The sequence below is a fragment of the Carassius gibelio genome, chromosome A5 (assembly GCF_023724105.1).
Source record: "Carassius gibelio isolate Cgi1373 ecotype wild population from Czech Republic chromosome A5, carGib1.2-hapl.c, whole genome shotgun sequence".
NCBI lineage: Eukaryota > Metazoa > Chordata > Actinopteri > Cypriniformes > Cyprinidae > Carassius > Carassius gibelio.
This window is the reverse complement of record NC_068375.1, coordinates 37,814,711-37,840,733: the sequence shown is the minus strand read 5'-3', so window position 1 is coordinate 37,840,733 and position 26,023 is coordinate 37,814,711. Positions and strand designations below refer to the sequence as shown.

At 33.7% G+C, this 26,023-nt stretch overlaps 1 protein-coding gene across 2 annotated transcripts; it reads right to left on the bottom strand.

Annotated features, from left to right (window-relative positions):
- Positions 1 to 229: 229 nt before the first annotated feature.
- Positions 230 to 20,899, bottom strand: LOC128014870 (multivesicular body subunit 12B-like). 2 transcript variants are annotated; one of them, XM_052598561.1, is made up of 10 exons: positions 20,446 to 20,899; positions 14,971 to 15,093; positions 11,526 to 11,633; positions 10,221 to 10,317; positions 9,736 to 9,865; positions 8,803 to 8,937; positions 5,598 to 5,689; positions 4,314 to 4,369; positions 4,090 to 4,149; positions 230 to 2,818 (listed from the first exon to the last, which is right to left on the bottom strand). In XM_052598561.1, exons 1-10 carry the CDS (start codon positions 20,491 to 20,493, stop codon positions 2,732 to 2,734), a joined length of 936 nt encoding a protein of 311 aa, XP_052454521.1. In that variant the 5' UTR covers positions 20,494 to 20,899; the 3' UTR covers positions 230 to 2,731. The 2 variants fall into 2 exon arrangements, with proteins under 2 accessions (XP_052454521.1, XP_052454522.1); XM_052598562.1 differs by having other exon boundaries at positions 20,668 to 20,898.
- Positions 20,900 to 26,023: the final 5,124 nt, after the last annotated feature.

Sequence of the window (26,023 nt, the reverse complement as noted above, 5' to 3'; positions counted from 1 at the left end):
GCACCCATTCACAACAGAGCATCCATTGGTGAGCAAGTGATGCAACACTAAATTTCTCTGATGAAGAAATAAACTCTTTTTAAGCTGCCAGAAAATGACTTTGTTACAAAGAGATTTCAGGTGGAGCTTTTTTCGAGCATCACAAATATGGACATTTGGCGACAAACTTCTTTTTGCATTAAGAGTTTATGGTAATTTTATAAAATAACAGAACAAAATTCAACCAGCATTCAAAAATGGCAATTCCATTTACTGTATACACACACACAAATTCAAATCAGCTGTCAATGCAAATAACAAAAACACAGCAGGTTCTTCTAGAGTCACAACGATGAACTGGACGATACACATTAAACGGTTAGTAAAATCATGAACAGGAGTTTATTCACGCAGAGCAGTAACTAAACATGTTTTATTGTATTTGTGTCCAACCTGGTAACTCCACAAACTCAACTATTCAACATAACCTTAAAAATATATTGGGGAAACATGCTAGCTACATTTCTAAACATTTAAATTAGTCTTCATAGAAAATCATTAAATAATTAAATGAAAGAGTACTATGAAATGGCAAATTAAATCTTCATTTTAATTATGAGAAAATAGATAATGCTGCATGCATTCCTATAGGGGCTCGAGTTAAATAAATGAAGGAAATAAAATATTGCATTCGTCAGCATGTCATTTATGTAATGTTAAACTATAATTTTTGTTCCTAGATCTATAAACCTGGGATTGGTTTTCCAGACAAATTAGACCTAATCTTGGATTGTAAATTATATTCAGTAGAAATAACAATGATAATAATAATAAAAAAAAGCTTGCTAATTAAAATCAGTTTTGAAAGTCTGAAGCTACTGACTGCCTCAGAATAATAATTAAAAAAAACAATCAAATTTGTGGTAATAATAAAAAAAAAAAGTACAACTAAGATCCAACATAATAAAAGTCAACATAGTGGTTAGGAAATGTAACAATGTAGCTGCTTGAACATTATCTGAGTGACTGCTCAAAGTCTCACAGTGAAGATGTCAAAGCATCTGAAAGGACTGCTGTCTTTAATCACCCAAACACTTGCTGTTTCCAAGCTGAACACTTTCACCCGAGAGGGTTGTTTCGGCAGAAATACTAACACTGTACGTTCATCAATAATAATCAGCATATCAAGAAAGCAGCAGTGGCACACAGAGCCAATCACATGACTCAAACCTTGACCGTGTGAGCTGCTTCTGGACTGCATGGGTTACTAAAACTCAACTAACAAAAACATTTGTTCTGGATATTCAGCTGAATCTCATAAAACTGTCAAGAAATGTTCAGCTCACCCTGAAAATCAGAAAGAAATTAGAAATTGGATTTTGCTTTTTTCCATATGCATTTTTACATTTTCAATAGAATTAAGCACATTTACCCCAAATTTTCTATTACTGTAATGCAATAAAAATGTCTGGTATCACTTTAAAATTTTTAAATATAATGCATTATAAAACTAAATTTAATGCATTCACTTATTATAATTATGTCATGAATAATTGTAACCTTATAATACTTTATTTTTACACTTTCAGAAAGTATAATGCATCAAAATAGATGACAAACCTCCAAGTGTATCATTTTAAAGTTGGTTACAATTATTTATGAAAAAATATAATCCATTACAACACACAATCTGAATACCATCATAATATATTATACATAAAGGCTTTAAGCATTATCAAAAGTTGAATAAATGAGAAATGGAAAAATAGCACATTATTTGTACTCGTGGTATCCGTTTTATAGAATTTAAGACGAATTACAGTAATGAGTTTTTTTGTGGAAAATAGGTTTAAAATTTCATGAAAATTCTTTATGACTTAAAAATATTAGTTTTTTTCTTTATGCAAAATTCAATTTCTTATTTTTTCTTTGAATCTTGGGGTGAAATATGCCTGTGGAAATATTAACTTGTTTAAATAAAAAAAGTAAAAAAAAAAAAAAAAATCACCATAAATGTTAGAAGCCACGAACGGACTTGAAGAAACAACATCCCTCTGCTTGAGCACCATCAAAGATCGTAACATGAGACTGAAAGAGTAAAACTGAGCAGTGACAGATCAATTCAGGAAGAACGTCACAAAGACAAAAGGAAAACACTCAACTCCAAATCAAGGTAATCCTGATTCAGCGCTCGTATATGTACAAGGGTTTGTTCAGAGGCGAAGGGTTTTTGTTCTAATCTCGTTTCTCCAGACAAACACAATTAAATTGAAATGTTTCAGAAGTCCTGTAACAGTGCAGGGAACTGGGCTCCATTTCCAAACAAAGGAACAAAGTCATGCAGTCGATGCCATCTAAATAAAACTGAAGGTGCAGAAGAAAATAAAAATCTTGTGCACTTGACGCATGAATGCAGACTTTGGGGCTCAAATGTGATTTCTTAAGGGTTTGTCCAAGCGTGACCCTTCAGAAAGTCTTTCCGGTGCAGCAGCCAGAATAAGTCAGACGCAACACAAAAGAAACACAGAAGTGGTTTTGATTTGATCACCGTCGTTCGATGTCCAAAGCTCTTAATGAAAAAGTAGCATTGAAAAACGAACTTGGCCATATTAAATATTTGTTAATTTTAAAATAAAATAAAAACTAAACCAATATCGTTATTTTTCCCTCTTTCGAAATTGTCACAGTTGGTTTTGTGGGTTTCCGGTGTACTTTGAGAGAGTTGGAGGAGTCTCTTCAGAGGTTGTGAGCGTTAGGCCTCGGAGCCCAGAGATGTTCTGGTGGGACTGGGCGGCAGTCGGGCCGCGGCGCTGTGCTCCGTCCGGAAACTGTATTCATACTGACACACACACACACACACACACACACACACACACACACACACACACACACACACACACACACACACACACACACAGACACAGACAGAAAGAGTTAAACACCACCTGAGAGAGAGTTTCAGAGCTAACACTGACCTCTAGTGGATCAGTCAAAAACAGCTAAACATACGGGTACTGCAGCAACTAAAGCTGAATTCAACATAATAGAATTTATTCAAAACTAATTATAGCCCAAATAAAAATTAGGTCAATATATAAAATTATGTTATGACTGATACTAAACAATCATTATACTATTATAGTTTTTGTTCAATTGAATTTTTTGTTTTCATTATTATTATTATTATTTTAAATATGTCTATATAGCTTTTTATATATAAGTTTTAGCTATTTTAGTACAAAAAAAAAAGAGAAATTCTGCATTGGCAACTATCTTAAAATAAGTTGAAGCTTTTTTACATTTTATTTTATTTTACTTAACAGTAATTTATTATTAGAGGTAATTTATTTTATGACATTTTTCATTTTAATTAACTATAATAAGCCCAGGTTTGTTTACTGAGCATCATGAGAATGATACACATTCATGACAGACACAAAATATTGAGATCTGATCTGAAACTCTACTGAAATATCTCTTTATTTACACCTTTTAAACATCCATTATAATCAGTAACAATTATTCATTTTAATAACCTGCATCTTTTAATTTTGCCCATTTAAAAAAAAAACACATCAATGTCCAATGAATAATTAAACTTATTATTAATAATAACCACAATAAACCAGTCTTCCACCAAAAAAATATAGTACATCAAGGTATTTCACACCAAGACTAAAAACTATAATGCTAACTATTTTTAAAACCTTATGGTTATAGTTAATATCCTTGTTATGGTTCTTTTATCTTTGATATAATTATAATGCAATATTTAATGTAATAGTATAATTATAATTGACTATGGATAATAGGACAATTAATACTACTTCAACTGATTTGCATGTAGTGGATATCTTTATCCAATCAGGTTTAACGTAAATAAAGTAGTTGTAAAGTTATATGAAAAGCAAAATGAAAATGCATTGTTGCATTAAAATATAACAACTGGAAAATGTTATATGAAAATACATTTTGGCATTATAATATAACATTTGGAAAATGTAATATGAAAATGCATTTTTGCATTAAAATACGGCTGAAAATATCTGTTTGCGTGGAAACAAAAGCAGCAAACAAACTAGCGCTTGTCAGTTGAAACTATGTTCTCACCTCCTTCTCGATCTCTGCAAGTGATTTGATTCTGATGCCCATTAGATCCACCTGCTGCAACTGAAACAACACAACATCCTCCTCAATATCCAGAGCAGTTCATGTGCTAGTTTTAATGCATTATTAAGATGCAATCTACATCTAACAGTACAGTTTGATCTCTGTGGCCTACAGACTGTGCAAGAGTTCATTTGAAGCATATGATTGGTTGAAAACAGACTCACATCACTGGAGGCACAAGCAAACTTCTCCGAAATCATGAAAGGCACTCCATCCATAGCTGAAAGGTCAAAAAGTCAGTATGAACCAGAGTGCACCACACATAATATATTTTGCCTTGCACAAAAAGCCAAAAAATGTTGAGAAACCATTAACAATCTACAAAATAAAAATGAGCTTATCTGTAAGTTGCCTTGTATTAAAGCATCGACTAAAACTAAAAAGAGACATTTTTTCCATGAATGTGACAAGAAAACAAGGTGTGGTAAGAAAGGAGAGCTCAGAACAGAAGGAGAGGTATATTCTGACTCATCACTGAACACCATCTGGAACAGATTCCTCCTCCAGAAGGGTTTATTATTACATCCCTAATCACAGCAGCCATGAAACCACACGGATGCTGACGGGATTTATTACATGCAGAGGTAACCAACAAATGTGAGGTGTTCTCTCATGTCAAGCATTCTACAGATGCTAAATATAACAATACAATATTACAATACTATACTGTTCAGCAGTTTGGGGACCGGGGAGCATTTTTAATGCTTTTGAAATAAGTCACATATGCTCACCACGGCTGCATTCATTTGATCAAATATACAGTAAAAATACTGAAATATTATTATAATTTAAAATGACTTTTTTTATTGTAATATATAGTAAAATGCAATTTATTCCTGTGATCAAAGCTGTATTTTCAGCATCATTACTCCAGTCTTCATCGTCACATGATCTTCAGAAATCAGAATTATATTCTGATTTACTGCTTATTAATGTTGAAAACAGTTGTGCTACTTCATATTTTCGTCTTTTTCAGGATTCTTTGATTAATAGAACCCAATTTAAAATCTAAAAAAAAACAATAAATAATAAAAAAAAATTACATTTTTAAATGTATACAATTTCTGTAACATTATAAATGACATCCCTGTCACTTTTGATCAATTAAATGCATCTTTGCTGAATTAGAATTATTAATAATTAATAATACATATCTGACCCCAAACTTTGAAATAGTAGTTTAAGTAGCTGATATATTTAATAGATACTTGGATAAGGGTTTACTTTTTGTAATTTAAACTTGGAGAGTAAACTGACGGAGTACACACTTATTTATTTTTTACTCATTTATAATAAACTGACGATTCATTTCATTTGTAAAAGCAGGTCAAATTCTAAGACTGGCTTCCTTTGTCACTCATTTGTGTTTTGGTTAGTGCTGATGCGATATTGAGGGGGATGTGAAGGTGCTCAGTTTGGGTCAGGTGTGTTTTGTGCGGTTCTCGCACCAGAGATGGCATAGAGGTTAGAGTTCTGGTGTTCAAAGTCTGGTCTGGTTGTGCTTTTTCTGAAACATGCCGGCAGGGTCATGGATATGTGCCTGCGAAGAAACACAAATGGAAAACAATTACCACTTAACCAAATAAATATTCAACACATCTTCCTTCTCAGACTTCACTATTATCACAGCGGTTTGGTTTGTGTGTCATCACAGCTGGCAATCTGTCAACTGACGTGCAAACTGTGATACTTCCATCTCACAGGCTGCATGATGAGGTCTACATCCTAATAAAACAAACTGTTCGCCCAATGATGCTAGAACCTTTAAATACAGATTGATTTTTTTAATTAAGCTTTATTTTTAGCAATTGTGCTCTAAGAATGTCAAAAATGGTTTTGATATTTTTAGCTGCGGTTCTTTAAATAGAACACCAAACAGCGTGCTTTGCTTTAGCTGTTAGACAGCTTGCTAAATTAAACCAGTTTAGAAAAATGTCTTTGGTCATTGAAAAATTTAATGGCAAGAAAAAGTAAAAATAACACTGATTTAAAAAATAAACATAAAAAAAGGTAATGGCGACTTTTTGAAAAAAAAAAAAAATCACACTAGTTAAAAAATTACACAATTATTACTTTTTTCTCAGTTCATATCTCATATCTTCATAAATTTGGATTTATAACTCCCAATTGCGAGTTTTCTTTTTTTCGTCAGAATTGTGAGTTATAAAGTCAGAATTGCAGGAATTTTTTTTCTCTGAATTGCAAGTTTATATCTGGTAACTGACTTTATAACTAGTAATTCTGAGAAAAAAAGTTAGAATTGTCGGATATGAACTCGCAATTACCTTGTTTTATTTTTTATTCAGTGGCAGAAACGTGCTTCCATAGTTTTTGAACACGAACCAGTGTTTTTATATATATATATATATATATATATATATATATATATATATACATACATATATACATATATATATATACATATACATATATACATATATATACACATACATATATACATATATATATTTTGAATAAACGTAAATTTTCCATTTAGGTTTTTTTTTTTTTTTTAAGTTTCAGTAATTTTGTTATTTAATTAGTTTTTTAAAAGGATGCTATAGTTTATTTCAGTTTGGAATTTTAGTACTTCATCTTGTTTTATTTCAATTAATTACCAAGTCAAAAATTCTAAAAGTACTTAGTTTTTATTTTTATTTTAATTATCAAAAAATAAAATAACTAAATGAATATATTTTTATATGTATTTATAATAAGTCACCGCACACATGACACATGCTCTACCCAGCTGATGTTTTCATTATGTACTGTACATGTTCTCCAAGGGAAACTCCACACATCATGAGGAACAGAACAACTGTATATGAATCAAATTTGGTTGTCTTGGGCTGCTGATATTCTCCTTTTGTGAGGTGGTAAAGACAGCTGGCTGGAATGAAAGTGGTTTTACAAAAGCATTCAAATATTTCCTGTTCAAAAGTTTGCGGTCTGTAAAATTTTTCACAATGTTTTGGAAAAAAGTCTCTCTCTTCTGTTCACCACGGATGTATTTATTTGATCAGAAACACAGTAAAACAGTAATATTGTGAAATATTATTAAAATAGCTTTACTTTGTAAATTTAATTTAAAATATAGTTTATTCCTGTGATAAAACCTGTATTTTCTGCATCATTCCTCCAGTCTTCAGTGTCACATGATCTTCAGAAATCATTCTCATATACTGATGTGCTGCTTAAGAAACATTTCTGATTATTATCAGTGTTGAAAACAGTTGTGCTGCTTCATATCTTTGTTGAAACCATAATTTCGGCATTTTTCAGGACTCTTTAATAAATAGAAAGTGAAAGAACAGCATTTATTTGATCACAAATGCCACATCTGATCAGTTTAATGCATCCTTACAGAATAAAAGTCTGAATTTCTTTCAAAGAAAAATAAATAAATCTTACTGTCCAATAGAGGAACGAGAAGTTCAATTATGCTGGTCTAGGTTTCTTGCACTAAATCTAGGTTTCCAAGATAATTTAGATTTTGATAGCAGCTGTTATGACTGGCTAACATCCATAGACTGGTGTAGTTCACACAGTCATCAACTGATTAATCTCTATTTTTCTACTTTTACAACCCTTGTGTTGTTGTGCAACACTGTGAGAAAGAGTCCAGACAAGTGTTCGGGGCCACAGACCGAGACGGTCACTCCCTCATTGAAATGCATGTTTGGTTATGTGACTTCACTGCAGTTGTATCCTGTTATATATAATAAGATTACAGACGGACAGTATCAAGACAGACAGAGAGGAAACCATGAAAGGGAAACAGCTGGAACAGACACTTCCCATTTGTGTCGGAAAAATGCTCAGGGCGCACAAAACCCTGAGACACAAGCAAACCCGTAAACATTAAGTATGTGAGAAAGCGTGCACATTTTACATGTGAAAACACTGTTATACTGTTTCATTATTCTGGTTATATCATGGAAAACAGGTTTTCTTTTTTTTTTTTTGCTTATTTTTATTAATACTTTTATTCAGTGAGGATGCATTAAACTGTTTAAACATGACAATAAAGACTTTTCAAATGTTAAAAAAATTATAATTTCAAATAAATGCTGTTTTTCCCCCTTTATGTTCATCAAAGAATCTCCCCAAAAATATACCACTTTTTCTACTAACATTTTAAGTAGCAAAACCGTTTTCAACAATAAGAAATGTTTTTCTAAAATCAGCCTAGAATGAATACTGAGGGATCATGTGACACTGAAGCTGCTGAAAATTCAGCTTTGCACCACAAAAATAGAAAAGTTACTTTGAATTGAATCAGTTTTTACTCTATTTTTGATCAAATAAATGCAGCCTTGGTGAGCAGAAGAGACTCTTCTTGAAGAACACTCTTTGTGTGAGAAGAGTAAATTGCTACGCTGACTTCTGTTTCAGCCAGTGAAATGAATCTTTGGCCTGTAAGCATGACTACAAGCTCTGCTGTGAACTATATGGGAATTCCTGACAGACCACAGCTCGTTTATTCCAGAATATAAGGAATGCTAAGCTGGACCTGCTTATTAACAAAGTGTTTTTCCCTTCCGCCTTTCTCTTCCTTCTCTCGGTTTCTCTCACTGGCTCTTTCAATTCTGCAGCTGTCACAACAAATGCGGTTCACACTTCCTCAGATTTTGAGCCTTCACAAACACGTACTTGGGCAAGACTGGTGCAGGAGTGGAGTTGTTGGTGACGCTCTGGATGTTATTGGTGTTGTTCTGTACAGGTGAAGAGTCCTGGGTCCGGGGCACCTTTCCCATACGATACCAGATCCCCATATTGTTCAGCTCTCTGGGAGGAAATAATATTATAATATAATATCAATAAAGACAGCAAGCGCTTTGTACAGCCAGTGATTCAGAGACCGCAGGTTGAGAAAGACACATCAAAACATACAGATTTCAGCCTCATGACACTATATTAAAGAAGCTGAATACTGCTCTGAAAGGGTTTTTTTTTAATATAATTTCAGGATATCTGCATGTTTTAAAACATTATGACTTCTAAATGCAAAGACATTTCTTTTTCCAAAGTTAGATTAGAAATGTTTAAGGCCAGAAGTAAAAACATAAATGATTAAAAATGAACTCAATATAGTACATATAATAAATATAATATCTACACACACTTGAAAACATTTAAATTCATGCTACATGCCATGGAGAATTCCTTTGATAACTTCACTGACCAAATATAAAGCTTTTAGGTAACATTGAGGTTCCTAATGTTGTTGAATTTCATATTGTAAAAAAAAAAAAAAAAAAAGATTAGTGGTCGACCGATATATCGGCCGATTGTTGGCATTTTTCAAATATCGGCATTGACCAAATAAGTTTTTCTGCTTGGCCGATGTTTTCAAGGTTATATTGGCTTTATATCGGCCTCTGCTTTCCAAGATATCAGCAGTCAAAAAATCCATATCGGTCGTCCACTATAAATAATCATCCCAAATATAAATAATATTTGATATATCTCAGTGCCCACCTGCAGAATACTTTTAATTTTCTCATTTTATATCTCATATTAACATTGTTAAATAATGGTAAGACAATCTATGTTTTAAGTTGTTGTGTATAGAGTCTAACTGACCCTATGAATGTATACTGTGGCGGTGCTTGTTTAGAGCGTCCTAAGATACGGATATCACAGATGGCAGCTTCAGTGGAGTCTCTCGGGATGAACTTAATACATAACCTCCTCTTCCTGAAGGCCGGCTCCTCTGAAGAGAGAAAGAGAAGAACAGGGCATGTTAAAGAAAGTGAAAGGGAGACGGAGTTCACAATAGAAAGAGCAAATAGACTGGATCATTGATTAATTATCTAACATGAGATAGAAACCAAATCCACAACCTTTTAAAACGCCACATATCAGGCTGCGTGTCTAAAAACAAATACATTAGCGGAAAACAAACTCCTTTTTACTCTGATCTGGAATGCCACTGGTATATTTTAGCTGTAACAATATAAATCAAGTTAGGAAAAACTAAGAAAATATAGTTTTAAAGATGCATTTCAACTGAAATAGCTGGAGAACGCAGCTGTAAACGAACGAGAGGAGATTCATGTGGTGCTTACGTGTGTCCACAGTTTCCTGAATGGGAATGAATCCCACAGGCAGCGTGTCCTTGATGTCGATGAGCTTCATGTCTACAAGCACATTACCTAAATGACTCTGTGGAGAGACATATATAGGGCAATGTGAACAGACAAAATCTCTTCCAGTGCCCATGATTGCATGCTTTGGGATTTAACATTATAACTATGTATAATAACAATAATAATCAAAACAATGTTACTCCTGGTTTCTACTTGTACCAAAAAAAGAGTCATTAGTCATTAAAAGTCATTCGATTTTGTGCAACCAATTTCCACCCTGTCTAACTCTTACAATAAAACTTTCCAAACAGCATATTTTATACTGAAAAGGAACTGCATAAACTATTTGTTTGGCACAATCTGTATTGTATAAAGTGCTTTATAAATAAAGGTGACTATGCTGTCATTTGTAAGTGCAGTTCAAGACACTAGTGTTGATGTCAAACACTGACAGTCATTTGATCATTATGGATGCAAATGCATCAATTTAGTACATGATGTTCGGTGTTTTTCTCCCCAAAAGATTTACTTGTTTATTTATTGTCAAAATGCTCTGCTGTATGACTTCATCGAAACAGTGATTTACAATAAACAACAGCTATTGAACTACTAAACATTCAAGCGGGGAAAAAAATAACACCATAAACATGGTTTTCAAGTTCTTTCCACTGGAGGTTTGTCCCAGAAAGAAGAATGAGGCTAAACACCGCAGGGACAACACAAGCGGAAACAGCTTTGTTTGCAAGAACAAAAAGAAATTGTATATAAAAAACAAATAGATGAGATCCTGTGACACATTACTGAGAGCTCGTCAACTCCAACAACATGTTACATTATATAAACACAGCATGAACATGGTCTGGACCTTGTAAATGGTCATCCACCTTTTTGGCCAGACTGAAGTAGCTCAGTAGTACAGTGTGTTGTAAGGCATGTCTCAAGAGCCTTAAGCAATGCAATGCAATTAAATGAAATGCAATGAATTGCAATGCAATAAAATGCAATGCAATTAAATGAAATACAATGCAATGAAATGAAAAAATAATCACATTTAAATCAAATGTAAATAATATAAAAATAAAAAGATCTAACAAAAATAAAAAAATAAGAAAATATAAAGGGTATATTTTAATTCAAAATTATTAAGCTTCCACCATCTAGAAGCATCACAGCAATGCTGTATTAACGAATCAGCATCTAGGATTAGAAATATCAATTTGTAAAATGTTACCATACTTCAAAGAAACCTAAATTATCTGAATAAGAGCTGAAGAGATGACTCACGTTCTCTTTGGAGAAAGCCCTGGTGAAGCACAGATAGCGGGTCACCTTGGATTTGAACAGGCCGTCTTTCCACAAGTCTGCATCGATCCCATCCGTGGTTTGTGCAATCTAAAAAATAATAAAAAGATTTGATTTGATTATGCATAATAAAAGAGTTTCTTTTTTCCCCATTTGCAGAAGGTCAATTGTTTGATTCATTTAGTTTGTCTGAGTAAAGAATGTCTTAAAGAAAAAACTAATAAATAATGCAGTATGGCAGCCAATTCATCCCAAAACATTAATTCACATTAAAAGGATAGTTCACCCAAAAATGAAAATGTTATGTTTATTTGCTTGCCCCCAGGGCATCCAAGATGTAGGTGCCTTTGTTTCTTCAGTAGATTTTAAACAGAAACAGTTGCAGTCAATCAGTCTAATAATGTAAGTGGATGGGAATCACGGCTAAAATATACAATAAACATAACCAAATTAAACCCTGCGGCTCGTTACGATATACTGATGTGTAAAGACACAAAATGATCAGTCTGTGCAAGAAACTAAACAGTATTTATATTATAGAAATGTACGAACTGTTCAAACTCTCCTGAGTGTGTTCTCAGCAGCAGATGCATGAGGAGGCTTCTTCTACTTCTTGCTTTATGGCAGATCACAGACTTATAATAGCAGTACCCCCACCTATCTCTCAAATGGACCATTTACACTATCAACAATCTCAATTAGGAGAGTCAATGGTCCACTTGAGAGACAGGTGGTCAGTAATGCACTTATAAGTCTGCGATTCACCAAAAAGCAAGAAGAAGAAGCCGCCTCACACGCCTCCTTGTAAAGTTTGTACATTGCGTGAATCAGAGGTAAAAAACTATATAAATACGGTTCAGTTTCTTGCACAGACTGATCATATTGTGTCTTTACACATCAATGTATCGTCACAAACTACATGGTTTAATTTGGTTTTGTGTATGTTTTTTTTGGTTTTTGTATGTTTTATCCGTGATTAGCTAGCTTGGATGCCATGGGGGTAAGCAGATAAACACAATTTTTGAGAGAACTGAGAATCGGTCTGATGTCCATCTCAACAGAAGTCAACACACATGACTGCTCAATTAACGGCTTGTGCTGCCCACACAAACAGTCGTGCCATGGCTTCCCACGAGCTGCTCCACAAACACCACTGAACACTGAGCTGCTAGATTAATAGGTAACATTTCATATTCTGCACTATTTCTAAGTAACTGGAATGTAAGGAAATTTGTGACATTTCCCATGTGAACTCAGATTGTTCTTGACACAATGCAAATACTAATAATTCTAGGCCTGTCTTTTGCATCACTACAAGAAATGTTTTTGTTAATTTTTATTTCAAATTAAATTTGGCTAATTAATGGTGTTTTTTAAAACAGAGTATAACAATAACATTTATTATTATATTCAATTATAATTGTAACATTATTATTGTTGCTGTTAATATCATTATACTTGGCTTTAAAAGCACCATTAATTGACTAAATTAATAATTAGTGATGCACAGGCCAAGAACCCTATTTTTGAAGACATTTAACTGTTTAAACCTAATTAATTTGAATCCATTAAAAGCCAACTTGGAAGCATATTTGATAAGTGATGAGTCAATACAGTCAGTGAAGAGCTCAGACTTTAGAGGTTGTCCAAGGGTCAAACCTCGGACTTCTATAGTTTGATACTAAACAGACAGAACGTCACTGTTATTTCTGGAACAAACAGATTACTCTCTCCATCTGATGCTTTGCATGTAGACTGCAGTGTTTCTGTGATTTGAGAAGACGTTTTGGGGTTGGAATGGGTGTTATCAACAGACCCTGCTTTCACACACTCCACAATCCACACAGGAAGCATTGTTAAGCTCTGTGCTGGAGTGACGACAATGACTGTGACGGCCAAAGGAAACACAACAACCCCACTGCCTCTTCTGTTGCCAGAGTACATCCAGATCAGGCGTGAGCTCCTACCAAAAAACATGCAAATGCAATGGCGCAGAAATGTTTTAATGGCAAAAATCTTCAGCACTTGGCCTGTGATCATAGGTGTACTTTCTAGGTGGTGAAGTGACGTTCATATAGGGCTATTAACGAGGTGCATCATTAATCATGAAACTATCCTGTGGCATTTGCCCAAAAGGTTTTGGAAAAACTGTCTCTGGGAGACCTTACAAAATAAAGCAGATGTTACAACAGAGCTAAACATTGATACTGTACGCAAACACTTTTTTAAAGACGTCTTCCTGTTCCCTTTCACCTTTCTGGTGAAATTATGACACAGATCTTGCTTGCAAAGCTTTATGCATTTAAAAGTCAGCTGCTGGTAAAACAAGTGCACCACATACAGATCATGTTTCTCCAGTGAACGCCATTGAACTGAGGCCACCGTGATCAGGGGTTTTCTGCAATTGAAATCAACAGGGTTTGTGAGCGGATCTACAGGCCTCTTTGTTGATACCAACTCTAAAACCCCAGTGGAATATATCCAACTTCATTCTTGTATTACATATCAACAATTCCACAAGGCCTGCCATGCTAAAGCCCTAAAATAAGTCTATTTTACCAATGAGTGTAGACCAAGTACCACATAAGCCTGAAATATAACATAGACATAGCGGTTTTGCACATTGATGGAATGACAGTGTTTGAAAACATTTTAGGGTGGTGATACACTGATCCTGGTTATTTAGCAGGTTTTTGACCATTATTAGAACATTGCACTGCTTGCCTGAATTAACCATAGTGTTCGTTTGCCTTGTGTCAACCGAAAAACAGCCTTGTAAATTAATAAACATTGTGTTTAAACCTAATCACGTGTGGCTGAGAAAGGATTATGCAACATCAGCTTATGTGTGTCCATCTCATTTGCTGTTGTTAAATTTTGTGTCTCAGTGTTTGTCTGTGTGTCTATGTATACATACATACACATATATAGCATTATTCTTGGACAAATATAAAGTTAAAAAGAACAGCATTCCATTTGTGTATTTACAGTCACTTTTGAATAATTTAATGTACCGTTGTAGAATTCTAAATTGTATTACTAATTACTAATTTTTTTAATTTTAAAAAATGGAATCTTAACTGACCCCAAAGTTTTCCTCATTCGCAAGTTGATTTGGATAAAAACATCTGCTAAATGAATAAAGGCACCATGTAAACCATCACTGTGACACATGGAAAAACTAATATTAATCAATGACCGAAATACTGTCTAGGTGGGCAGCCGACTAGGTTTTCAAACACTGCCAAAGCTTCTCATGTAGAAACAGCATACTAGAAACTAACCCATACCCCAAAGGAACTAGAAGAACTTCCTAACAGATGTCATTTCTTAACAAATGCTTCGGAGGAACAAAGAGTTTTACTTCCTGATCCACTTTCTACACTATCTTCATTATCTGTATGAGTGTACTGTATCAGATACTCACCACATCATAGCCGGTGGGAGCTCTGTTTCTCGAGGCCACAACCCCTACGCCAGTGATCGGGTCCATGGGCATCTCTGGCAGGGCGTCTGAAAGGTCCCGCACCTCAGGCATCATGGAGGAACTCTGAGGAGACAGGAGCATTCAAACTTTTACACGCTAAACATGAAGCCCCTTGAAAGAACATCAGTGTTTGTTTGGTCTAGAAAAGCAGATGAATTTATTCTTTGTTAGACTCCACCTCTCTTGGTTATAGTTTCCAACTCAGAATATCCCATAAGCATGAACTGGGGATTTCCATTTTTCAGTAAAATGTGCAAGTGTCATTATACCTTTAAAGAAACTGTAAGATTATACCTGCACATTTAAATAGCAGAGACTGCAAAAGAGATAGGTCTCATTTGAGAACAATTAGAAGTGAAATCATTACTATCTGTGAACTCTTAAGTTGCTACTGCCATGCAATCAATACAAAAATGTAAAGCTGTTAAGTTTAAAGTTTCATAACTTGAATTTACAATTGCAGGTAAAGTGTAGGTCGCTGGGGTATATTTGTAGCAATAGCCAAAAATACATTGGATGGGTCAAAATTATAGATTTTCTTTTATGCCAAAAATCATTAGGATATTAAGTAAAGATCATGTTACATGAAGATATTTTGTAAATTTCCTACTGTAAATATATAAAAACGTAATTTTTGATTGGAAATATGCATTGCTAAGAACTTCATTTGGACCACTTTAAAGATTATTTTCTCAGTATTTGATTTTTTTGCACCCTCAGATTCCAGATTTTCAAATAGTTTTATCTCTGCCAAATATTGTCCAATCCTAACAAACCATACATCAACGGAAAGCTTATCTTTTAGAACAACTGAACGTTATGACTGGTTTTGTGGTCCAGGGTCCCATATGCACCTTTTAGAAGCAAATAAGGTACAAAAGAGTTCATTTTGAAAAGATACCACCCCTGTGACATCAGTTGTACCTTAATTTGTGAGAATAGATTTACTGTAATATTCACATTTACACAAGCTGATACACAAATATATCTCAGTGCGACATCTCAAAGCAGAATAAAACATGATAGCACCACCAAAACATCTAGACAAACTGACAAATGAAACCAAGTCACCGTGTACAAGACAAGTTTGACTTTGAACAAAGAACAATGTTCTGGAGAACAGAAAACGAGTCTAGTGGGAAAAGCACAAGAGAGTGGGGATAAAAAACTGAGTCAGTCGAGCAAGCCTTTACTTATCAACTATTCCTATAATCTAACACACTGACTACATCAAGGAAAGAAAATCTCAATTCCAAGATCATTACAATTAGCTAGATTTGGATAATGAAGTCTATTTATTCACTTTGAGATAAGTGCGCACACTTCCAGAACATCCGAAAGCACATAATGATCAAGAACTCAACATTCCTCTAAAATCTAAACAGTCTTGTGGGTAAAAAGGGAAAACTGCATGTCTACCACATATTAACAGATTAAACAGAGCTGAGGAAACACTGGGTGTGTGATGAACACTACAGACACATCATTTGTGTTGGCTTTTATCAGGAGACACGTCACAAACCAACTGATTTGGAGTCATTGTTTGTTCTTCTTGAGCATCTGAAGAGTTGTGTAGTTGAATACAAATGAAAAGCAGTCTTTTGGATTGAGTTAAGAGCTTTTGGAGGCTCCTTGGCAACCGGGCCTGCCCTCTGCAATCTCCAAAAAAAGCCACAAAGAAGCTGTGTCACATCACGGGTACGCATGGAAGCAGCCTGCAGCAAGGCAAACAGCAGACAGCGGAGAAGAAAGAGAGCGAGATCAAACTCTGAGCATGTGAGAACTCTGCCAGAGCCAAGAGAGAGAGTTAAAAAAGAGGTGTGACATGATGATCCCTGGAGTCGACAGTGAGAAAACCAAACAGGAATAGACTGAGGGAGGGAATGCAGTTCTCACAGAAAAGAAAACTGTATATTCTAGGTTAGTTTCTGAGGTGAATAAAGACTCCATAACATGACTGATGACTGATGACTGAACGACAAGATTTCACACATCTCTTTTCACTTGTCTGCTTTTACCCCAAAAAGGCTGTTTTGAGCCAGACAAATCTAAAGGTTTAACCTCAATGAAGATGGGACGATGTAGGGCTGCACAATCATGGTTAACTGGCATGGTTGCCAGGTTGGGAAAAAATGTATCAATTTAAAGCCCCTTTTACACTGAGATTCCAGATAATACACGGGTAATGTTTCCCGGAAATTGTTTCCGGATTGTTAGATTTTGGTTCATTCACACTGTCAGTGATTTCCTAGAATCTGTGCATTAGGATGTGACGTGTAATGTAGGAGTCGAAAACGCTAGGCACGTTAACTTTCACTTGAGCTGGCGAACGATCTCTGCTTCATTACAGTTTGCACATATTTATTCATCACGAATGTTGATTTGCTTTCAAAACACTCGGTAAAAGAGTCGCACGATAATGTGCATCATCATTACGACACACCCTTTACAACATTAGTTCTGCCTTTTGTTCACACAGAGCTCATTCTGGGACTAAACACGGCAATGTTACTAGGACCCCAACCCGGAATCGATCCCAGAATCAATCCCAGGACGTGTTTGTGTTCACACAAAAGGTAATCCGGCAATTTTCCGAGACCAACGTGCAGCGCGAAAGGGGCCTAGGTAAAAAGCTCTGATTCTCAGATTTAAACTCTTGGATTTCAGATTTAAAGCTTCTGGAGGCATATTACATATAGAAATTTTAAATTTTAAATTTTACTTTTTCAAACGATTTGAATCTTAATCTTGTCCGGATCTGAAAGAGGGTTCCAGAATCCAGCAAAGGAAAGAGGTAAATGGTGGAAGGCTTCCAACATCCATTTATTATTGAGCCAGTTATGCATTCATAACACATTGATATTCTGATATATGAAGCATTTCTTTATGATGTGATTTATACAGTCAGCAATGCTGGTCAGCAAAGCAGCACGGTGTTTTGGAAGCTGTGCTGTACTGGTGTGCACATCAGGCCTCCAAACCTGTTTAATAGCCAAGGCTTCCTAGGACAACCAGAATCAGCAGTGAAATGCACAGTGTCTACAATTACAGGCAACCTAACATTCAGTTTATAATCAGACTGATAGGCCAAACGGAATACAAAGTCTTTATGTAAAGCCCATGCAATGTACGTGAAAATAGCTATGTTTACATGCAGAAATAATCAGTTTATAATTGAACTGATGTCTCAATCGGATTGAAAAGCCTTGATTAAAAAACACCACAGTTGATCAAACTGAGCTCAGTCCAAATAAGACATTTTGACTGGATTGAAAGGAATGGTGTAGACCTACCTGATAAATCAAAAGAAAATGACAGGCTAAATGGAAAGGCCTACCTGATGAATCAAAATGATACAAAATTCATGCAGGTGGAAACTGGTCTTTCAACTGGCTAGGTCAGAATCTTAATAAACAAATGCACACCAAAGCAATTATCATAAAGAATGCATGCATCCTTCCTGAAACATGAGCATCAGGAGTAGAACTGCTTTCATATCACTCATCTCCCAGGAAGACTGGCACAGATGCTGGCACTGCCAACACACCGTCTGGAAGATATTTCAGGGCTCAACAATAAGGATGGCCCAGAGCCAGGGTAAGAGAAGTCAGGGCCAGTTCACAGATGCTTCACTCAACTGGAGCACCACTGCATTTATGCTGTCAATTCAATTTAGGGGCTTATGATCTTAATCTAGTCATAAAAACTGAATTTACTGTATAATGCGGAAAGTCACCGAATTTGGAATTTTAGATTCTACATTAAAAAGTAATGATGTACACTGAATCAAAGAGATACAGACTAGTGTCTATGCATATAAAAACTTAAAAATACAATTTAGATATAAAATCTGCATGTTCTGCATGTCTGTGGGCGAATGAATGGCATCATTTTTTCTTACTCACTGTTAACTGTTACTGTATATTCCTGTTGTGCAGCACTTAGTTGGCCGAAAAATAAAAAGTAATTGTTTAATTTTCATTTGATTTTAAAAGATTAATCAAATTTGTCATGTTTTATGCCTTCATTTGGCTATTATCATTTTTGAAAAAAAAATATTTTATTAAATCATAACATATCATAAAAATAAAGCACACAACACATAATTCCTGATAAAATAATAATAAAATAAAACATTTTATAGAGCCCTATCATGGTAGAAAATTGTAACATTTTTACATTATTGTAAAGCTATTGAAATCAGCCAATAAATACACAAATAATATTAGGATAGTTGCGTTTCTGTATAAATCGAGCAGTAATTGATGTGATAAAATCACAAGTCGGTTTTGATTTAACAGTCAGAAGCTATAGCTTTATAAATAAAAATCACAAACATACCTGTAAATTAAATAATTTAACATATAAATGAATAAATCTGTATACATGCTTTTTATGTATTATAAAAAATGTAATACAAGGACCAATATAAGATTATTATTATTATTATTATTATTATAGCTCTTTTGCTTTAGACCATATGTTAATGTTAAATCCACAAATAAAATGTTAAGGTTTTAACTGCATCTGTCTGATCAACAACAACAAATAATAAAAAAAAAAGCGCAGAGATTGATTTCATTATAGTTATTTTCAAAGCTTTTAATGTACTTTAATAACCAAAATAAAAGAAGATTAATATCATGTTTTAGTTCTTACAAATAAGTTCTTGCTCAAAACGAACCAAAATAAAAAAATAATTGGTCTATAATTTTTGCACAGGAGAGACTTGGTCTTGTTTCAAAACAAAAGGAAATGAATTGAAAAATATCTGAATATCGCATATCAAATCTGATAAATGTATAAATCTAATATGGTGCATGCTTAAAATTAATACAGCATATGAAAATAGATAAATAAATAATTTCATTGCTCAGGGAAACTGGGAATATAACAATAAACGCTATGAATCATTGAATAAATTTAATTAACATAGATTAAATAAGTGTTTTTTTAAGACGGTCCTTCAAGCAATTCTGCATAAATTAAAATGCAATTAATTACCATAATAATACTCTATACTCCATAATCTTAAAATATTTCCGCTTTTGTTTACATTATGTTAGACACAAGTAGTATTTCATAAAGTAGTTTTTCACAATAACACTAACTACCCAACATTTATCACACTTCTGAACGATTCTCAGCTCATTTGAACCATCCTGATGTTGTTATATTATCTTGAGTCCATGACAAGAATAAATAATATTCGCGTTTTATCATTTGGCTGAAGCCCAATTTTAGCCGTTAGCATTAAATCGGCAGGTTGCTAGGAGACCCCATAGAGATTCTACACTACTTAGCCTAGCCGAGCTAACAAGCAAAGCCAATTCTCCTCATTATTACTTATTCTTCTCGACATCTTTGCAAAACACATTAACATTTCAACCATTAAACCCCACACATTGACTTAACTGTAAAATGCACTGCGTCCTTCCTTTTCGGACAAAAGCAGCTTTTCATGACCCAGCGCTAGCAGCAGGCGTATAGGAAGGCCGCAGGAGCCTCGGCGGCGCGTGAGAGCGCAGCGGGGCGGAGCGAGAGGGAATGCGGCGGGAATAGCGCGAAAGCTCGGCAGCGGCAGGCAAAAGCAGCAGCGAAGCTAACAGTGCTAATGCTAATCGACGTCTCTCTTACCCAAACAAATACACTTCACACAGATAGAGACAGACGCTGCTGTTCGGAAAGATATACGCCACTGGTTCCTCTTCTGTCTGTCGTAGCCGCTCACGACTGGACTGTTGACATCCCCGTTAGTGAGTTAATCCATTTTAAACGACACATTTTTCCTTAATTTGCCAAAGTGGTTTAGGGGTCCCCAGCAACTGCTATCTCAGTGACTGAAACCGAGGCGGTGGTTGAGGGGGTGGGGGGATACTTTAGTATGCAAGAATTAAAAGGGTAAGCCAATGCATGCTGATTCATCTCATGTTTAAAAATCTATTTAATCTTAGCAGGCCTTAGTTAAAGAATTCTGGTGATTATAGCTATAGTACAGTCGTGATAAATCAGATGATTGATATTATGATCCTTTATTTGATCTATATGGAAGTAAAAATAAATAAATAAATAAAAATAGATAAATAAATAAATAACATGCTTAAAATTAACAAATAATCTAAATCAGATTTCCACAAATAATAAACGCATTACACAAATAACATGTTAATAATAATATAATATTATAATATACATGTAATATAATAAATAAATAATACATCTGATATTTTTCAGATAATATTTTACGTAAAATTAAAAGAAAATTAAATTTATGCATTTAGCAGACGCTTTTATCCAAAGCGACTTACAGTGCATTCAGGCTAACATTTAATATATATATATATTATATATATATATTTTTTTTTTACATTACAAATTGTGTCTTTATGCATGACAAAATCTGTAGTTGCAGTATGATTGTGCCATTGAATATAAATGTTGTTGTTTTAATATGAGCAACTGCCCAAAAGCTGCTCATATTAAACATTTGGTAATTTATAATAGTATTTTGGTAATATTTTGGTAATATTTTTATATTTTGCTCTTTTATCAAGACGATCTGCAATGCACAGTTAAAACCCTGTGATAATAAGTTGGTGTGTTTGAGTGTGAAAGAGAGATTGTGATTGTGTTTTGCAGCAACACTGATGGAGGCTCTCAGAGAAAATCTCATAGACAGTGAGTGAGGACAAACAGTGAAAGCTCTGATCTCTGATGCCCCAGATCTCACAGATAATTAATGAGATTGCTGTAATGAAGCCCACAGTTCATTCTTAAGCAGGATTACCAGGTAAACAGAGCCCAAAGCTTTACTAGCAGTAAATGTAGATTGTGAATGTTTGCACCATTTTTTCCCCATTATATTAAGGTTTAATCAATATAAATGTATGGAGATTGTAATTTGCATGCATGCAAAGCATAATTTGTCTTCTTAAATTTGATGTGAAGATTGAGAATACATCAACTCATGTTGGATATTTGTTAGCCGAATACATAAATGCCCTGTCAGCACTGGCCACGATCTACAAGCGTTCTGAGCGATGCCATCTGGAGTGCCATGCAGACGTGATCATCTCACTTTAATTACATTAGCAGAGCCATCAGATAGTGAGAGAGTGGAGGGCTCCCCCAAATTATGAATTATTGTATTAAGTCACATAACAGATGGATGGTGTTAGATAAATGGCAAATGGATGGATTTCCAGAAATGTATACATTCAGATGATCAGTTGTTGATGAACATTGTTGCTGTAAAAGGCCTTCTTATGTCTGGATGTCTATATCTTTAATGAGCAATGTTCTCTGTAGCATTCCAGTGTTATTTCAGTATTATTTTATTATTTTGTAATTAGATTTTAGTTTTAGTTTTTTTAAATTTCAATTTTTCCTTTTAGCTTTAATTTAGTTTTATTTTAATTTTAGGTATTAGTAATATTGTTTTTTAGTAAATTTCTGTAATGGTCCAGTGATATTTCAGTATTATTAATATTACACAATATATATTTTATATTTTTAATTCTTATATTTATTTTTAGTTTTCATTAAAATTTTACTTTAAATGTTAGTAATATTGTTACTCTTGTTATTTTATCAGTTTTAATTTAGCTTTTATTTTTCATTATTTATATGAATTTAAATGTTATATATTTTTTTATTTTAGTTTAGATTTTAGTTATTTTGTTACTCTTGACATAGTTGTAGTTTTAACTTAGTTATTATTTTTATTTAGTTTTTATAATGTTATTTATATTATATTTAATATCTAATATTATTTATTAGTTTAGTTTTTTATTTGTTCTATTTCTATTTAACTTTCATTTATTTTTATTTCCAATTTTAGTTTTAGTAATTTTAGTACTGCGACTTAAACTTGATTTATTAATTTGCAAGACAATATTTTCAATAAAAATGTAATTGAAGTTTTTTAACACTTTTTTTTCACAAGTTTTTATATTTACATTTTTGTTCAGTTTCTGAAAATGTTTTTACTAGTTTTAGCTTCAATAACAACACTGATCATTAAATGAATAATTAATATTTTACAACTCTAATTGTATATAAAAAAAGATATATAATTGCATAAAGGTTCGGAAGAATGTGAGTGTGAGTAAATCACTTCTAGTTAACCTGTGCTCTTCAAAAAGTGCATTGTACATCATTTCTAGGTTTCAATAAGAGTTATTAGCTACGTATGAAGATATGTAAGGATTGAAAATGAACAGTTTAAACTAAACTTGGAAAGAAAGTGTGCTCAGATCTGTCTTTGGCTCTTGTCATACTGCTGTTTGACCACAGGAGGGTGGCATTGGTGCACTCACTGTCTCCTGATGTTATCTCATGTCTTATTAAACACCTGGACCAACTCATCTTGTGTCTGTGAACTGAGCTATAAGAGAAGCAATGACAGCCTGTCTGCTATTCATAGATTATCTACTGTACGTACATCCACCGTTTGAAGAACACATCCCATAAGGGACATTAGTAAATAAATAGAGAAAGAATAAAAATTTTTGCTTGCCTGTGCACCTTATAAGCTGTTGTGTGTGGTTGTCGGGTGATACTATGCGGTTGCAAAGGTGTTCTGAGCTGTTCTAGGCATATTGTCATTCTGTTGCTAGCATCCTGGCATTCTGGATATTGTTTCTTTAATGAAAGTAGATTAAGATGAATACAGGCTTATGAGTTTGTTCAAATCTTTAACTAGGTGTTTCAATTATTATCACATCATTGAGTATGAAGAGTAATATGATGCCTGCATTTTTAAATGTTTTTTTTAAAAAGTCTCCTAAGCTCCTAAGGCCACACTTATTTGAAAAATTAGTTTAATATTATTACAATTTAAATAACTGCTTTCTATTTGAATGCATTGTAAACTGTAATTTATTTCTGTGATGCACAGCTGTATTTTCAGCATCATTCCTCCAGTCTTCAGTGTCACATGATCTTCAGAAATCATTAAAATATGATGATTTGCTGTTCAAGAAACATTTCTGATTATTATCAGTGTCGAAAAACAGTTGTGCTGCTTCATGTTTTTGTGGAAACTATTATATATTTAATTTTTCAGGATTCATTAATGAATTGAAAGTTCAAAAGCACAGCTTTTATTTGAGAATTTTCTGTAACTGTAAACATCTTTGATCAATTGAATGCATCCTTGCTGAACAAAATGAATTAAAACAAATCTTAATGACCTGTAGTGTACAGTAAATTGTCTGCTGTATAATGGTTTTCTTCTGTTTAGCTGAATAGTGAACACAGCATTGGTAAAGTGGAGTCATATGAGGTTGGCACAGAGGCTGTGGTGTATATATAGTGTTTGCACTCTCCAGTTGGTGTGTAGGATGTGTAGGTGCACTTGTTGTTTTCTTATTTCTTCATCTGACACTTACAGGACTGTCAGGGCTTCCTATTTGCATTAACGTTTGTTTTAAAGGCTTCTTTCTTTTCTAAGATGTATTATTATTGTTATATCTCTATTTATATCTCTGTTCAGTATAAACTTATTTTTTCTCAATACATTGGAGTTTTTATATATGTTTTCAACTAGTTAAGTTAGTCAAATATATTCAAAACACATGCATACACACATCTCTATTATGTATATAAACTATATTTTTTTTTACATATGTTGAGGAATGAATGACTATATATAAACTACATATTTTCCCCATATGAATTGATGACTATATATATTACTTTCTCTATGGTTTTTATTGGCTTCATTGGATAAAATTCACTAATTTTAAAAATGCTTTTAAGTAAGCGCACTACTACTTACTTTCCAAATGCATTCGATTCGACTGAAAAAGTTGCGCTGTGTGTCATAGGCTTAACTGTACTGTCAATAAATGCACTTATTAAATGACTCTTTATTTACCTTATTGCTGCATTTGCTCCATTGTTTCTAGACTATCCCTGTTCTCAATACCCACACTGTTAGAAAAAAAGGTACAAAATCTGTCTCTGGAGCAATATTATTACAAGGTACTAATATGCACATCTGTACATTATGGTGCTAATGTGCATTTTTTAGGTGTTAATGAGATGTTCTCGAAAAGGAACTGATGACAGCTTTTGTACCTTTTTTCTGTGAGTATAAAAATCTCTTTGGTTAGTTTTTGTTTTTCTCCTTCATCTAAGCCATTGGTTATCGCATGATATTAATCAAGCCTGTGGTGCGTTTATGTGATATTGGTGGAGAGGAAATTTTTACTGTGACTTTGCTGTGAATTTATTGTATAATTTTAGAAAATGTCAAATATATAGCATTCAAGTCATAAGGACTACTTTAATGTAGCTTTTGTCTTTTTTTAGCTCTTGACAGAAAAAAAACTGTGTGCAGGTTCCACCAAAGAAATAACAGCACACAAGTTTTGTAATGTTAATTTTAAGTACATTTTAAACCAAAATGTGAACTTGCATGGTGAAATGAATCACGTGCAGTGACCATGTGATCATAAACATGAAGAAGAGTTTTGTCTTTTTACTAAACACCAGTTAGAGTTTGATGCTGCTTTATCTGCTCGAATGCTTCGTGGTGAAGCACACTTTGTGTGAGAGGTTTCTCTCGCTCTGTAATGGGGTTATCAATCACAGCTCCAGTGTCTGGCTCAGAGAGGTCAGAGGTCATTGCAGCCCATTGCAGTGTCAGCTGAACTCTGATTTGGCTTCTTTTAGTGAATGACAGTAAAGGTTTGTCTTATTGTTCGAAGCAGAATTCTCTTTCTCGATCTGGCAATGATAATGCAAATGCCACTTTTGGCATATTTAAAAAAAATATTTTTAACAATATATTTTTGTATATTTTAATATATATTCACACACACATGCATAAAAAAAATAGCAAGAATGGACAAAATAATACAAATATTTACATTTATTTATTTCGATTTTATATTTAAATCCAATAAATACATATATATTATAAAAAATTTAATATATAAATATTTTCCTTTCTATTTACACTGTATGCCATCTGAAACTTAAAAAT